The sequence below is a fragment of the Argiope bruennichi genome, chromosome 10 (genome assembly GCF_947563725.1).
Source record: "Argiope bruennichi chromosome 10, qqArgBrue1.1, whole genome shotgun sequence".
Classification (NCBI taxonomy): domain Eukaryota; kingdom Metazoa; phylum Arthropoda; class Arachnida; order Araneae; family Araneidae; genus Argiope; species Argiope bruennichi.
Genome location: NC_079160.1, coordinates 21408103 through 21425256, shown reverse-complemented (window position 1 = coordinate 21425256; position 17154 = coordinate 21408103). Strand labels below are relative to the sequence as shown.

At 35.2% G+C, this 17154-nt stretch overlaps 2 protein-coding genes across 2 annotated transcripts; both read left to right on the top strand.

Annotated features, from left to right (window-relative positions):
- The first annotated feature begins 532 nt into the window (after positions 1-532).
- LOC129987460 (uncharacterized) lies at positions 533-1828 on the top strand. Its single transcript, XM_056095441.1, has one exon. The coding sequence runs from the start codon at positions 533-535 to the stop codon at positions 1826-1828; it is 1296 nt and encodes a 431-aa protein (XP_055951416.1).
- A 9206-nt stretch (positions 1829-11034) lies between these two features.
- Positions 11035-11559, top strand: LOC129987459 (alpha-crystallin A chain-like). Its single transcript, XM_056095440.1, has one exon. The coding sequence runs from the start codon at positions 11035-11037 to the stop codon at positions 11557-11559; it is 525 nt and encodes a 174-aa protein (XP_055951415.1).
- Positions 11560-17154: the final 5595 nt, after the last annotated feature.

The window sequence follows — 17154 nt, the reverse complement described above, 5'->3', positions numbered from 1 at the left end:
ACCAGCTGCTTATGCAAAATTCTTGAGAAGATGGTAAATAGACGTCTCATGTATTTCCCCTCAGGGGCTCACCTACTATAGGTGAGTACGGGTGTCCCAATCCCGAGGTACCCAGGGATCTTTACTCCCTTTACGTTTCCGCTCCCCTACGCCTTCTGCTTTTTGCTGTGTTTTTCCTTCCCTCGACGGCAAGCGAGGGAGCTCTCCATGAGAAGCTGTCGTCGCTCTGTTTGCTTCTTGCTTCTCATGGACAGCCAAAAATCCCACGTGTTTGCCGTGCGTGGCGACCCATTAGACGGGTGGTACATTTCGGTCTCCGGTGTATCAATCGGCTGGTATCCCAGCCATTTGGCTGGTCTGCCCTAGGGGATCAAGCGAAGGAGTCATCTTCTGGGGCTCTGCGTTAAGGGTGGTCACTGTCCCCGGGGGTAACTCCGAGCGTATAGGTACCAGTTAGCATTATGGTAAGTGCTGAGGCTAGGGATATCTAGAGCCAGTTACTGCCATCCCGAGTAGGGCTCGGTGGTGGGCGATGCCGCTGGGCCTGAATCCCCATCAATATCGTATCGTCCGTAAAAACTTTGCTCCCTTCAGTGGGCAACAAAAGAATGTTAACCTTTTTGAAAAACCTTTCGACAAATTCTTTATTGTAAAACGCATTTCTGAAAACAACGAAACATTTAACAGCGTTTCACCGTTTCTAGTAGAAAAAGCAATGACAGGAGCACTTGGAGAAGTTGTTTCAACTCGAAAACTTCGCTCTGGTGACTTACTTGTAGAAGTCGGTAGCCGCAAGCAAGCTCAACAAATAATTAAATTGAAGGCATTAGCATCTCTAACCGTTAGTGTAAGTGCTCATACGACGCTTAATTCTTCAAAAGGCGTAATAACCTGTGGCGAGCTATATAACGACACCTTGGACAAAATTACAGCAGAATTGAAACCCGAAGGAGTGACGCATGTACGCCGTATAACAATTCGGCGGGATGGACAACTCCTTCCCACAAAACACTTTATTTTGACATTCAATAGACCTAAATTGCCAGAACGGGTAAAAGTGGGCTATATGAGACTAGCCGGGAGGCCTTACATACCAAATCCTCTCCGGTGCTTTCAGTGCCAACGATTTGGACACTCGAAATCCAACTGCCGAGGGACTCTCACTTGCGCCCGGTGTGCAGTGAAAGGCCACGAAAGTCAGCAGTGTTCCTCTGAAGAAAAATGTGTGAATTGCAATGGCAATCACACTTCATTTTCTAGGTCATGTCCACGTTGGTTGATGGAGAAACAGATTCTAACAATTAAACATAAAGAAAATATCTCTTACTCTGAAGCTAGGCGTAAAGTCAATGTCCAGACACCAACACCTGGTGTAACTTATGCTTCTGTTTTGCAAAAACAATTTTGTGCAAATTGCTCTTGCACTAATTGTGTTAAAAATGTCGATGAAATTAAGCCGCCTGTGAAATCAGACTCCGATACTGAAAAGTCCGTAACTAGTGCTCCTGAAACTGGAAAACCTGAAATAGCTCAACGCAAACGGAAATCAAATAAATCACTAAAGCTTAAGCTTTCGAAACGTGGCGTTTCCGAAAAACATCTTTCACAAAAGATAAAAGCATCAAGTTTAAATAACTCTGTCGCTCTGGGACTTGCGAATCAGGGTATAGTCCAAAAGGATCTATCGTCCATTTTCAATGGCGTGCCCAAAAGTCCCGAACTAATCGCACTTCATCCATCCGAAGAGGAGGATGAAATCCAAATGAGTTGCGATTTATCGACGACTCTAACGAATGTCCCTAATACCTCTCATGCAACGTTTTCTTGATGGGTCATTTCCTCTCTTGGAACTGTCGTGGCACTCGGTCCAAGCTAAATGAAATTAGGACCATTCTAAACGAATTTCATCCAGCTTGCTTATGTCTTCAAGAAACTTTCTTGAAATCAAACATGCCTCTTAAATTGCGGGGTTATAGTGCTGTTCGGAAAGATTCGGACATTAATTCGCATAATTCTGGAGGCGTTTGCATTTTGACCTCCAATTCTTTCCCCAGCACACCTCTCTTACTCCATACTAATTTGCAGGCTGTGGCGGTTCAAGTACATGTACGAACATTAATTACAGTATGTTGTGTTTATTTACCACCTAATGATTCAATCAGTCAAAAAGATCTTGACACTTTAGTAGAGCAACTTCCAGCACCTTTTATCTTACTTGGTGATTTCAATGGCCATAGTACCTTGTGGGGTTCGCATAGCACAAATTCTCGTGGACGACAGATTGAGCAGTTCATCACTAATAATGCTCTCTGTCTGCTAAATAATGAAGAGAAAATGTACTTCCACGAACCCTCGTGTACCTTTCACAGTTTAGATCTCGCCATATGTTCACCAATGCTTTTTCCGTTGCTAAATTTTACAGTTGGAAACGATTTACACGAGAGTGATCATTTTCCTGTAATAGTATCTCATGCTGATGGTGGTGGTACGACACAAGGTCGACCTCGCTTCCTATTTCAGCATGCGAATTGGACTGATTTCTCACAACTGGCTAAAATTACTGAAAATATGATTAACACAGCAGATATCTCGTCAGCAGTACAGATAGTCCACGATTGCATTATGAAAGCTGCAAATAAATGTATCCCCAAAAGCTCACCCCGTCTACGGAAATTCCGCAGACCGTGGTGGAACAAGGCTTGTCACGACAGTTATAAGAAACAAAAACAGCTTTGGAACAAATTTCGCAGATACCCAACAACGGAAAATCTTGTCGCATTTAAGCGAGCCAAAGCTTATGCTCGCTGCATTCGACGGCGTAGCCAGAGGGAATCCTGGCTTAAATACGTCTCCTCCATCACTTACTCTACCTCTAGCAAACTACTATGGAGGAAAGTGAAGGCAGCTAATGGAATATATCCGGAATTTTTATTTCCTGTGTTGAAATCGGGAAATGTAATTTATTCCTCACCTATAGAAGTTGCCAATGTTCTCGGGAAAGCATTTGAAAAAGTTTCAGCTATTAATTCATACAGTTCTAAATTTCAAGTGAACAAAAAGCGAGCGGAAGGAATTAATTTAAATTTTACTGCACGTAAATCTCTTGCGTACAATAACGCTTTTAATCTGTTTGAGCTGAAGAAAGCCTTGCGTCAAGCACATGAAACTAGCCCTGGTCCTGATGGAATCACTTACAGTATGCTTCGTCATGTAGATGAGGTGTCGCTGTCCAATTTGTTAAAACTTTTAAATCGAATCTGGTATGAGCATAAATTCCCTACACAATGGCAAGAGGCAATAGTGATTCCAATCCTTAAGCCGGGAAAGGATCCTGCCAGCCCTTTGAACTACAGGCCAATCGCTTTGACGAGTTGTATGTGCAAAATTCTCGAGCGTATGGTCAATGCCCGCCTAGTGTTTGAGTTAGAGAAACATGGATACATCTCACCGTTGCAGAGTGGCTTCCGACGAGGACGCTCAACATTTGATAACATAGTTCTTCTGGAGACACAAATTCGTAATGCCTTTGTTCGCAGGAATCATCTTGTTTCTATCTTCTTCGATATTGAAAAGGCTTACGATCGTACGTGGCGTTACGGTATTCTTCAAACACTTTTAAATTTGGATTTTAGAGGAAACCTCCCTGTTTTTATTCAAAATTTTTTGACTACTCGGATATTTCGTGTACGTGTCGGTAATTTTTATTCCGATCCTTTTATCCAAGCTGAGGGTGTTCCACAAGGAAGTGTCCTCAGTGTAACGCTTTTTATAACTCACTTTAGCGAAATTCTACAGCAACTTCCACCATCTGTTCAAGGGACATTATATGTTGACGATTTGCAGATTTCTGCTCAAGGCTGTAATATGCACTTGATTGAAAGGCAACTGCAGAATGCAGTGAACAAACTAGTTTCCTGGTGTGAAAGAAATGGGCACACTCTTTCTCCAGAAAAGAGTCGTTGCGTACATTTCTGCCGGAAGCGAAACATGCACCCAGATCCTATAATTAACATTCAAGGAAACGCCATTCCTGTTGAGGATGACGTGCGATTCTTGGGAGTGATTTTTGACAAAAGACTCACTTTCCTTCCGCATATTCTATATCTGCGAAAGAAGTGTGAGAAATCTCTTAATATCCTAAAAGTGCTGTCAAATACTTCATGGGGTGCCGATCGCCCATCCCTTCTCCGAATATACCAAGCCGTTATTTTATCCCGTATAGATTACGGTTGCATGATATATGGTTCTGCACGCCCTTCTGTTTTGCGCAGGCTTGATACGGTGCATCATTCTGCCCTGAGAATTTGCTCTGGTGCTTTCCGCACATCACCTGTAGAAAGCTTATATGTCATCTGCAATCGAATGCCTCTAGATCTGCGACGTCGGAAATTAATTGCACAATATTATTTCCGAGTGCAGTCGATTCCGAAACACCCTGTTAGGCAGTTGTCTCTACCAGTTGGTCTTCGTAGACTATATGATGCACGCCCCTCTCACATTCTTCCCTATTGTGAGAGAGTAAAAATTCTGCTGAATGATTCGGGACTCCATGAGGCTACAATTCAACCTATTAATCACTTTTCTTTCCCACCTTGGGATACTCCAAATTTCTCATTCTTGAACCCGTTTACGGGATTTGACAAATCCACAACAGCACCTATTATCTTTCAGAAGCTCTTTCAAGATCATCGCAGCCAGTATTATTCGTACACAGAAGTATTCACTGATGGGTCAAAATCTAATAGTCATGTCGGTAGTGGTGTTGTTTTACCTACTCAGACATATAGCTACAGTTTGCCCACATCATTCTCTGTTTTGACTGCTGAATTGGTTGCAATAACATATGCCCTTGGAGTGATTTCAACTTCTTGTACACGCACCTTTTGCATCTACACTGACAGCAAGAGTGCTTTGGAATCTCTTTCCAATTTCAGTTATTTAATGCATCCGGTTGCTTTGGAAATCCTGGTTTTTCTTCAATCCCTTGAAAACAAAGGGTTCGAAATTCTATTCTGCTGGGTTCCGAGCCATGTCGGAATACCTGGAAATGAAATGGCAGATGCTGCAGCAAAATCCTCAAGCACTTTTCATGAGCGAGCGCTTCCGCATGGCGATGCAAAGACATGTTTTGCTCGGCACGTTCACATGTTGTTGCAACGATCTTGGGATCAGCAGATTTCCAATAAGCTGCATTCTCTCCAACCAATGATTCGCTTATGGCCTACCATTCCAGTGCGTGGGCTTGATGTAAAATTAATTCGGCTCCGCGTTGGTCATACACGATTCAGCCATAAACACCTTTTATTTGGTCAACCATGTCCAAAATGCACGACATGCCATACAGTTTTAAGTGTACATCATGTTTTAATCGATTGTCCTGCTTTTAATAATCAGCGGTTACGATTTTTTAATACAGTGTCTATAGACATGCTTGAACTACTGGGTGAGAAACCTCACTCTAACATTTTTAAATTTCTGCAGACCATTGGTTTGATACATTTTATTTAAGTTTTGTCCAATTTGGAATCTTTTTCGTGTGTCAGCAATTTATGAACTTTTACTTTTTTCATGGATGTTTTTTAAATACCGTTTTAATGCATCGGCTTGCGATTGGAATTTTTAACCTTGCCTAGTTTTTTTTAATCGGAATAACCTCTTTAAATATCTTAAATGCTCCTTACCATTTGATTGGCGCAGCATGGCCAGATATGGCTTTTGCGCCATAAAACCTAAACAACCAAACCAATCAAACCAAATCCTTTTTGCAAGCAAAATCATTTTTAAATCCTCCAGTTTCTGTAACACTTCACCGAACACTTAATTTCTGCCGTGGTGTTATATCTGAAAAGGAACTCTTGAATTCTCCAGAAAGTGAAATTCTTGATGGCCTTGCCAGCCAAGGTGTAATTGCAGTGAAACGCATCTTTATGAAAAAAGGAAGTACTCTGGTTGCCACTAATAGTATTATCTTAACTTTTAATACAACGAAATTACCATCCAGCATTAAAGCAGGCTACTTAAACTGTAAAGTACGCCTTTATATACCTAATCCTATCAGGTACTATAATTGCCAACGTTTCGGTCATTCCAAGACAGCTTGTAGAGGGACACAGACCTGTTCTAGATGTGCAACTGCTGGCCATCAAGCCAATGAGTGCACTGCAGACCCACAATGTGTAAATTGTAAACAAGCACATCAATCCGACTCTCGAGACTGTCCACAATGGAAATTAGAAAAGAAAATTCAAGAACTTAAAATAAAGAAAAACATATACTTTGAAGCAAAAAAGCTGTTGACACCTGAACAAAGACCACTTTCTTATAGCAATGCAGTGAAATCAGTAACTTCCTCAAGTACACTGACTGATGAAAAAATTACAAAAATAATTTGCCCCCCGTTATCTAAATTAAAACCGATAGCTAAGAATTTTCCACTCAATAATACTTCTGCATCCATTGAAACTGGGAAATCTAAACCAAACACCAAGCATAAAGTTGAGACTAAGAAAGCAAACAAAAAATCTGACCAAATAAAACAAACTAAAGAAACAAAAGACAATAAACGAACTAAAATTTTAACAGAGCGTAGAGCCCAAATCGCTGCTTGAAATGAACAGTGGCATATTTGCAATACACTACTTTTCAGGAGAGCGTTTCAAAGTTTTTGCACAATCAAATAAATTATTCCCGAATATATTATTAGCCACAGCGAAATATTTTGGTGGTAAAATAATTGTTTTTTACTGAACTACTTATACAGGCAAAGAAAAAATGCCTAAAATATTACTATTTAAGAAAGAAATGAAGATATGCCGTTGTTACGTAAGTATTATTATTAAATACGGAAGACAATTCTAGGCAACAATAAGGTAAGTTATTATTTAATTAATTGGAAATAAAATAAAAATAATTCATTTGAAACGCTTTAATATGGAAATAAAGTAGGTACAAACTAGTTACAAACTGTTATAAAAATCGGAAAACTGTCGAGGAATAAGGCCATTTTTTAACACACCCAGTAGCTTCTCCTTTGTTTTTTTTGCCACCTTGAATGGAGTTGGGTACGCCTGCTCATAATCAGGAAATGTTGGACTTCCAGACTTTCGAGTTTTCTTCATTTCTAAATCTACTACGATTTGGAACTGCGCATCCCCGTAAGACCTTTTTCCATAAATCTTCAAGGGCTCACTCTTTTTAAACATAATGACGCTCATTTCTGAAATTGCTGGGATAGGGATGCCCGTATCCCTAATATTTAGGAAATCGGAGTACATCATCTCAACAAGTTTGTATGGCTTTCCTTTTTTTTTTTTTGTCATACTGATTATTGTTGAGTATTGAACTGGTGAAAATATGCCGGGTTGTCCACGCAAAAAGTGATTGACCGATTTTTCAATTTGGCTATGTACGTTATCACCTTCATTTTGAGTATGCCCTGTGACAAGATATTTGTGTGTGATTGAATCGAAGTTCATTTTATTAATTGCGTGGAGATACATAGACATTAAGTATTGGTTTTTTTGTTGTCCAGAACACTTGTCGCTGTAAAAGATGACATTTTTCACTGACCCCTGTGCATCAAGGTAAGAGAGATACTTCCAGACGGATGTTCCGATTTCTACTGGGCCACGGTGTCCCTGTGTTTCGTTCCAGAAGTAACAGAACACTTCATCTTTTTTAATGTTAAATATAGTAAAGTTGTATGAAGCCACCTTAGACAGGTAATAAAAGTCTGACACCAAACAGTTCGGAACCGAAAGAACCACTTGTAAATCATACACAGCAACAGCAGTTTCAGCGTCCGAGTTTTCTTTGTCTGCCTGCTTCTCCATTCGAGAAAGATCTTTCTCTATGATCTATCTCATGTAGAAGTACAAATGCATGTACAACAAAAGTAAAATTAAATAAAAATATACATAAAATGTGATATTATGAATACCTATACAACGTATGCCCGTATACAGTAAGCTACATACATATGTACGTATATACTTTTCTACGTGAAATATTTAATGCATATAAGTATTGAAATTTACATTTATGAATTCGTCTGTTGTACAAACATCGATTTGCAAATAGTTACATATTTCGGTGTAAATAAGTGTAAAGTATTTAATACGTTATACACATTCTTACATATATATTTGTTGCGTATATAAGTACTACGTTGTTTTACACGCACGTGAATTGAATATTACAGACGTTCGTTCGAAGAGAGAATATACTTCATTCTATTGTAAGTTTATATGTATAAGTATTTAGTACTTTATCTAAATATAACATATAAATACAAGTATGTTTCAAACATATGGACGAATATTTCATATATATCAATGGACGAACAAGCACGAACACACACACACACACACGAATATGTTCTCAAATACCTATTTAGTACATTGAATTTATTCCATCTATGCATATGCTATTTATAAACACAAATATACATATACGATTTACTACAGTATCATTTCAATGAATTCAGCTTTGACCTATAGCACGACCTATTGTATGTTGCATTGTTTTGGGCCTACTGTCGATAATTTGAAAATTATTGACTAAAATTGCATCAGGAATTAAGAAAAAAATAAAATTATAGAAAACTGTTTCAATAATCAATAAGCTACAGCATTCCATAATCAGAATACATGATCTCTGTTAGATAGCTGCAATGCTGCGAACAGTTCATAATATTGCTGTATAGAAAATTTAAAAATTATCGATTGAAAATGCGTCTAATACTTTCCGAGAGAAAAATATCGATAGTTTTGAAGAAGTCCATATTTCAGAAATTCGATACTGTCGATTGTCTATCGTTGTTTAAGGAACAATAGTTGAATGGGACTGTCAGAAATATCATCAATTTTAGAAATATTACCAATTTTATTTTTTCGAAGAGCAGATCACGCAGACGGTTTGCAAAAATTCTTTATTTCAGAGGAAACGAGCAATAGCGGAAAATAAATACTCAAAAGACAATCTTAAACAATTCGGATCCATGAATTCATAACTCTAATTTTAAAAAGCAGTTATTGCCAACTGCAACTGATTTACAGTATTGCTTATATTGTCAATCATTTTGAGTTTTTACTTTGGCTACTTGGCATCTTTGGCACCCTTACACTAGATTTCTTTTCTGAAAGCATTTATGAGAGAATGAGTTTATAAACTAATTTTCAAGTAACATTTTGTTTGTATTTTTCGTTCGATGCATAATTTTTAATGCATTTGCAAATGTGAACTGTATTCATAATTTGGTATCATTATTTAATTACTGGTAGGAGTAGGAGAGAACTAAAGTTTTAAAATTTATTGTAAAATATAATTAGTTATCTAATAATTAGAAAAAAAAACAGGTCATGTGAACAGAAATAATTATTATTAATATTTTAGTATTCATTTTTTTATTTTAAGAAATTATGTTTTTGTCTATTCCCATTGAATTATTTGCAAACTATATAATACATGTTAATTGATATCTAATTGTCAAAAATGTATTTATTCTGAACTTTTTTTTTAATAAATATTCATCAACTTTCTAATTTCTAATAATTTACACAATTTATAAAATAAATAAAAGAGACCCTGATAAAAAGATGTTCACGTCTGATATTATGCATCTATTCGGTACAAATTTTGTATATATATATATATATATATATATTGGGTTAGGATAAATTATTTTATACTTTTTAGCTAGTCTTAAAATGTAGTATATTAAAAAAAATATTATTTTTGAATATTATTCTTCATTACAAATTCTGGTTTGCAGATCTTATGAATGCTTCTTATGCTGAAATAAAAATATACTAACATTACAATTTATTTTCGCAATTATTGCTATTTTTTTACACATCTTATAAAATAAATAAAAGAGACCCTGATAAAAAGATGTTCACGTCTGATATTACACATATTGTTACAAACATATAAAGTTGTTTCCCAGCACATTTAGTTGAATCACTGGAAAGACCGTTTTACGATCAGCCTTGTGGGTGCTGACTGCGTCAGTGATCTTAAAGCTTTGCTACAAACTTTGCGACCATTTCGCGATTTGATGACAAAATAGATATTTCTGAAAACATTGAGAATTTTAGCATTTGAGCCATTGGTAATCGAGATAAGCCTGATTGGTTCAAGACCTTCTGACCCGCCTCCGCGAACTATAAAAAGTCTTTAGTCTCAGGCCGTAATCAATCGTGATGTGAATCGTAGTCGGGGATCAACGAAGTCGGGATCTTGTATCGAGTCATCGAGAGGATAGCGAAGTAACGGCAGAAAAGTTGGATTAGTCCAGCGAAGTGCAAGCGTTGTGTGAAGCCCAAACTATTGATAAACTGAGCTGTGCGCCGAGTCCAGGTGTTTATTGTGAGAGCAGTATCGATTCATGTGAGGAGTAACCATTCGTATAGTAGCGTATCGGCAGCTGGAGACAGCGGAGAATTACAGCCATTTGGAGAGACCGTAAAGTGAAGCTACGAAAATTCTCTCTCATGCTATGTTTTCACATAACTTGAAATTTGCAATAGCAGATATCATTTTTTTATTTTAATAATTGTTTTGAATTTCAATATTCTTTTTGCAAACCTTCTCATCTTAAAAAGGAATAACTTTAACAGCTTATATCGCCTGTAGTATGCTGTTGAAATAAGTAAACGTTGGTGTTTCAAAATTTTTGTCATCTATTGCTTGATCATTGATAATAGATAGAAAAAATCAGACAATTTTTTAAAAAATCAGACATTTATAAGCAGATGAAATCAGCTGCAAGTGATGATAGCAGAATTGAGTAATCTGGCAGCAGAAATCACAACAGAATTTTGTGCGATTTCAGTATTTTGAAAAAAAATTGAATTGAGAATAAAATTTAAAAAATTTGTAGTGGAAAAAAGTAGACTAATTCAAAAACAAATATTTCAAGAAGCGTTGGCTAGTTTTATTTGAAATACTGCTAACAAATATCGACTAAAGATTTTAAAACCGTTCATTATATTGCCACGTTTTTATAAGAAGTCTTTTGGCGGAAAATCAAAGATGTCGGGAAAAGATCTTGCTCGGGAAATTGTGCCACGAATTTTGGAAGGCAACTGGTGGGATATATTTGACTATCCTGAACGTATCACGGACCAATTATTCGGCGTTAACTTATTCGAAGATGACCTGCTCCCAGTAGGGGGTCAAAACGGAAGATGCCGAAGGCAAATCAATATTGCTGATTCAGGAAAATCTGAAGTTAAAAACGATAAAGACAAGTTTCAAATAGATTTGAATGTCAGCCAGTTCAAACCAGAAGAGTTAGAGGTGAAGATTGCTGATAAATATGTTGTGATCCACGGCAAGCAGGAAGAAAAAAGCGATGAACATGGATTTGTGGCCAGAGAGTTCACCCGTCGGTATATGTTGCCAGACACTTGCGATGCTGAGACTGTCAATTGTTCGCTCAGTCCAAATGGAATGCTCACAATATTAGCACCAAAGAAAGCGAACAAACCGCCATTAAGGGAACGCAAGATTCCTCTCAGTATTAAAGAAAAGAAAGCGATGGGAGATGCGAAGTAATCTTTAAATTTTGAAAGTAAAATTGAATGTTTGGGATACTAAAAATGATATATGAAGTTTTTGTGCATTTTATAAAGCTTTAAAACTATGTCATGTATTGAAATAAATTAATTAAATTAATTATTTGAAATATTATAGAAATATTAGTTTTGTTGCATAGATTTCATTGAGTAATTGGAATCAGATTCAGTACAACACTGTTGGACATTTTTTTTTCTTGTTTGACGATAAAAGAAAATAATTGAAAAATCATATCGAAAAAATGCCAAAAGAATGGCGAAATAAAAACATACAGACTAGGGTTGAAATCAATTTTTATATGCCACTTCACCGAAATGCCGGTATTGCAAAATCGTCGAAGTAGTTGGTATGCAAGGCGAAACACAGTAGTTAACAAATCAGCTGCAGAATCGCTAAAAGGCTGACAATTTTGCTTGCTTCCTTGGTAAATATTTACAGTTGCGTGCACCTTGATTTCTTTGGTGATTTTTTTTGACGCCAAAATCAGCGTCAAGGGGATTTTGGGTCAGAAACCCTACAGTAATAACAATGAAAACAAAACATTATGGAAACCAGAAGTAGTGCTTCATCGATGAAATTTGTCGCCAATCGAAGGGGCACACAAATCTACACTACAACCGTTCCATATTGGCGGCAAACTCAAGAGACGCATTAAAGTAAATTTCAGTCCAAAATATATTTATAAAGATGGCAAGGAGATGGAGGAAATATATTTCATCTGAACCAGAAACATTATAAATTAATTAGGATTTTCAGAAATTTAATTTAAGATTAAAGGGTGCGATTCAGTTTTGACTGTGGCCAAAAAGAGCCAAGAGAAAATTTCGCCAAATTATAAAAATATATTTAAGTCCATTAGGATTTATTATGAAAAATTTTGAACGTACGAATCTTATGCTATATTGTTTGAAGATTGAAATCGCTAATTTGGCGAAATTTTTTCTTGGTGCTTTTTGGTCGCCGTTACAACCGACAAGTATTTTTTTTTTAAATACTGGTATAGAAAAGAAAAGCATATTAATGGCATAATTTGAAACTAAATTTGAACGAAATAATTAAAATTCCCACTTTAATATTTAATACTCATATGGATGACATTTACAAAAAATTTTGGAGATGACTATTTTTCTTTATTTTAAATACTATTAAATCGAATCACAAGAGTAAACAAATGAAAGCCCAGATTTTAGTAAAAATTGAGCAACATTATTAATTTTGTAAAAAAAAAACCCGAATTAATACTTTTTGGAAAACATGAATAAAGCATAAACACACATTGAGATTAATTTAAACTAGAAAAGTAATTTTTTATACAAACGAAAGAATGATGGCGAAAGCTATCAATCATGAATAACTAAGCCAATTTTTGTAAAAAAATGCTAAAAATAATTAAGCATCTGTAAAGTACATTTTACAGATGTTTGCAAAAAACATCTGCATTGGTGAAATTTTAGAGATGTTTGCAGATCTCGCAAAAAATATTTGCAAATAAAAATTTAGAAAAGTTTTTGTCGGTTTTAATATGGACCAAAAACCGCAAAGAAAAAATTTCGCTAGTTTGGCGATTTTAATCATCAAACTATATAAAATTCGCGCTTTCAAAATGTTTCATAATAAATAATAATGCATTTAAGTTTATTAATAATTAAAATAAAATTAATAATTAACATTTTTATAATTTGGTGACATTTTTTCTTGGCCCTTTTTGGCCGCAGTTAAAACCAAAATGTACATCAAATAATATTATAAGAAAGGAAAAAATATTATATATTACGAAAAATGATCAATATAACACAAATGATGTAATAAGAAAAGTAAGTTTACCAAGAAATCAGTCATTCATTTATTTGTATCATCAATAATAATAAAAAAAGATCAAATATCAAATAGGTGTTTTCAGCATCAGAAAACATATATAAAACGAATAAAGAAATCGGCCGCTTTATTCTTTAAGGAAATACGTATCAATTTTTACTACACAATTAATATTGTCATTTGTTGGATATACCGAATTTCCATCCATAAACGAAGATATAATTGTCCTCTTCAAAAATATTACTTTCGTTTCAAGGATGTTAATTTTTGGAGCAAATAATTTCTCAATTTGTTATTGTTGTTGCTTATCCTCAAAAGATCTGACATATGTCAGATCAGCTCCAGCAGGTTTTTGACCGCCAATAAATCTATAATAATAAAGGGATGAGATGTTAAGCCTCCTTAGAAAGTCCGATGCAACCCAGAATGTGATCCAGTGAAGCTGGATGGTAACAGCATTTATTACAAGTGGGATGGATTTTTTTACCACTTTCAAAAGAAAGACACTTAAGGTGGACACTTTTTAGTCTAGCCAGAGAATACCGGGAACCACGGTCACATTTGGTTTCCAGTAGAGTGCCAAGTGATTTTACCGTGTACCATTGGTTCGCAGGTGGAATACGCAATATTAAATTGAGGTTAGATCTTTGATTTGAATATAGTTCTAGATAAGTACGCGATGAGCCAGTGGCCGTTTCATTCTCACAACCCTTTTTGGCCAATCTATCAAAGACCTCATTACCACTAATGTATACGTGTGACGACATCCATTGGAGGTATACGCCCTGGTTTTGAGAGATCTTCCCCAGTTTCAGAAAAATAGATAAGCTGGTTTCACCTTTTGCAGATTGCCAGCCATTAATATGTTGTAGTAAGCTGCTACTGTCCCCCTCCTTATGGTTTTGTTGACTCCTCAATTTTAACTTTTGCAACAAAATGCATCTTCGATAGGACAACCGTTTCATATTCTTGATAATACGCTTGACTGATCAATGATATTTTTTTCTAGACAATATCTTCCCTTTATCATCGGCCACAAACATTCGTAAATATTTCAAATTTCAAATTCATGATTTCATTTGTTTTTTATGTTTGCAAACACGATAAGAAAATCTACTAAATATTAAAGTTTTGATAAAATAACTGATGATTCGTGTTCACATTTAACACAGAAGTTGTTTGATATCAAAAAATTAATACTTTCTTGTTAGCATATCTTTTAAATAGAAATACTTACTTCTGATTTAAAATTATTATTGATAATTTGATTCTTAAAAATTATTAATGAAGAAGAGGATCATGATGTCTTATAAAAAAACAATTTTATTTTTATTCATCTACTGATCAAAGTATATTCATGTTTGTTGCTGTTTTACAAACGGAAATTTCACGAAAATAACAGTAAATTCGATGTTTTTATGCAAATTTGAGTTCATTAGATATGGTTATGTATTGTACCGATTTCTGGAGAAGGGCTGTTTTACATGCGTTTGATTAAATCGAAACTGTTTCAGTTTTATAAAGGCAGAATTTATCAGTTTCCATGCACAACTTGATGCTCTAGAAACCCCATTTTGTATAGATTTATGTACGCAACCGCACACAGCTTCGTTTTGTCGCACTGTATCTAGAACCAATTCACTGACATTTCACCTAAAACTTGAAATTTTCAGTTTCTAAAATGGAATAATGAAATTTCAAATAATATTTGCTAAATCGAAGAGCACAAGAAAATATAGCGAATTATTCAGAATTGAAATTTCGTGAATATTACAGAAAATAAGCATGTCTTAAGGATTGTCTTAGATGCTAATACGGTAAAGAAAATTCCCTGATTGAGCGCAAGATGCAGGCAAGAAATAACCAAATAAATTTCGCGTTATAATTCCGTAAGGAAAATGAAATTTAGATAATATTTTTTGGCATTTTTAACACCACTAATTTCCTTAACTTTAACTTCAACTTTCCAAACTCACAATCTGATTGGTTGAAATTCATGGAACAGCAGATTTTTCAATAAGAGACGCCATTTTCAGTCAAGTTTCTGAAAGTTTGAGTTGCGAAAAAGCAGCGGATATTATTTTCGAGTGACATTACTTTTTTTGAATAAAAATATTTCATTTTATTTCTTTACTTATTTACTCATATACAAATAAACTATGGATTTTTGTGTGTCTTCTTCAGATTTCGTTGCAGGTTTCGAGCCGATGGACTGGGAGGCTGCCTGCACTGAGGAGCCGATGGACTGGGAGTCCGTGGATTGCCAGGAGCCTATGGATTGGGAGGAAGTTCCTCTTCCTCCCCAGGTAAGTCTTCCAGGTACGTCCTTTTCTACACCTCCAGTAGCTAACCCTGAGGCATCTCCTAGACCAACTTTTGCTAGGAGACCCAAGCGCAGAGCGTAAGATCAAAAAATCCATGTATGACAGAATTATGTATATTAATTGTCGCTCGAATAGAAAACGGTTCTGAAAACATCCAATTTAAGCAGGTTATAAAATGTCTTGATACATCTAATGCTTTAAGTATTTAAAATTATTTGATTCGAGAAACTTTCTATAACATTTGGCGATTACAAAATGTAAAAAAACCCAACCTGATTTCAATGTTATTTAACAATATGTTTAAGATATTCTGGGCTTTAAGCTAATTATTTATCATTATTTATATTTTTAACAAATGTTTGGCGCAGAATGATCAGATCTGGTCCTTGCGCCATAAAAACCAATTAACCAACTATCATTATTTATCGAAATCATTTTTCCCTACTTTTAACGTTCAATGCAATTTACAATTGTTTACAAAAACATTGAATGCTTCAGCTAATATTATCAATTTTTGCTAATATTCAGAGTTCAAAATTTTTGTTGTTATTTTCATAAGTTTGGATACACATAAACTTTTAAAAATGTTTTCTTACATTTCCGTTAGTTCGCCAACAGAATGTCGCAAGTTCAAATGCTGGCGTGAAATGACTGTTAGTTTTTACGCATTGAAATGTGCCAAGTAGTGTAATTTTATGACATGGATTTGGCGAAGTTTCGCTGCATATGTTTATGTTTTTTGATATATTGATTGGATAACGGCTTTCGCCAAGCATTAATGTTGTTGCAAAACGTAGTTCAAATAGAAAATATTAATGATTAATAAAAAAATTTTGAAATTATAAATAAAATCATTTTTAAAATTTAGCAAGATTACAGTTGGTAGATTGCATACAAATCACATTACATCAATAATAGAAAAAGTATGCTAATTTGAGAGTTGCGACAAAGAAATAGCTTTTTATTCAAGCCAAATTCATATTCTATTACAAGACAGTGCATTGCATCGGGGATATAGCTGAATCGGAAATATTTCACGTTCTTTTAAATTTGAAATACATTTTGAAAGCTCCAAATGGAAATTGGTACACATTGCTTAAAATATGTCTTAAAAAGTGATTGAGGCTTCTTTCTTTCATCCTAAGCGTGAAAAAGGTAATTCATTGATTCCATCAGCAATTATTTTATATGTCGTTATCAGTTGTATGTGAAAATAAAAGATGTAAGTATTTAAAAAGCCAATAAAAGCTGTGCCACATCATTCAATGGCCTCCATTATAATAACATCTATTTAGTTTTGGCAAAAACTCATTTAAAAAAATTTTAGCATTTCTGATTTCCAAAATTTTGGATATTAAGGAAATAAAAATTAAGAAATTTATATGATTTCTGACACTTTAATTCTGCATTCCAGCATTATATTATATTAAAAATA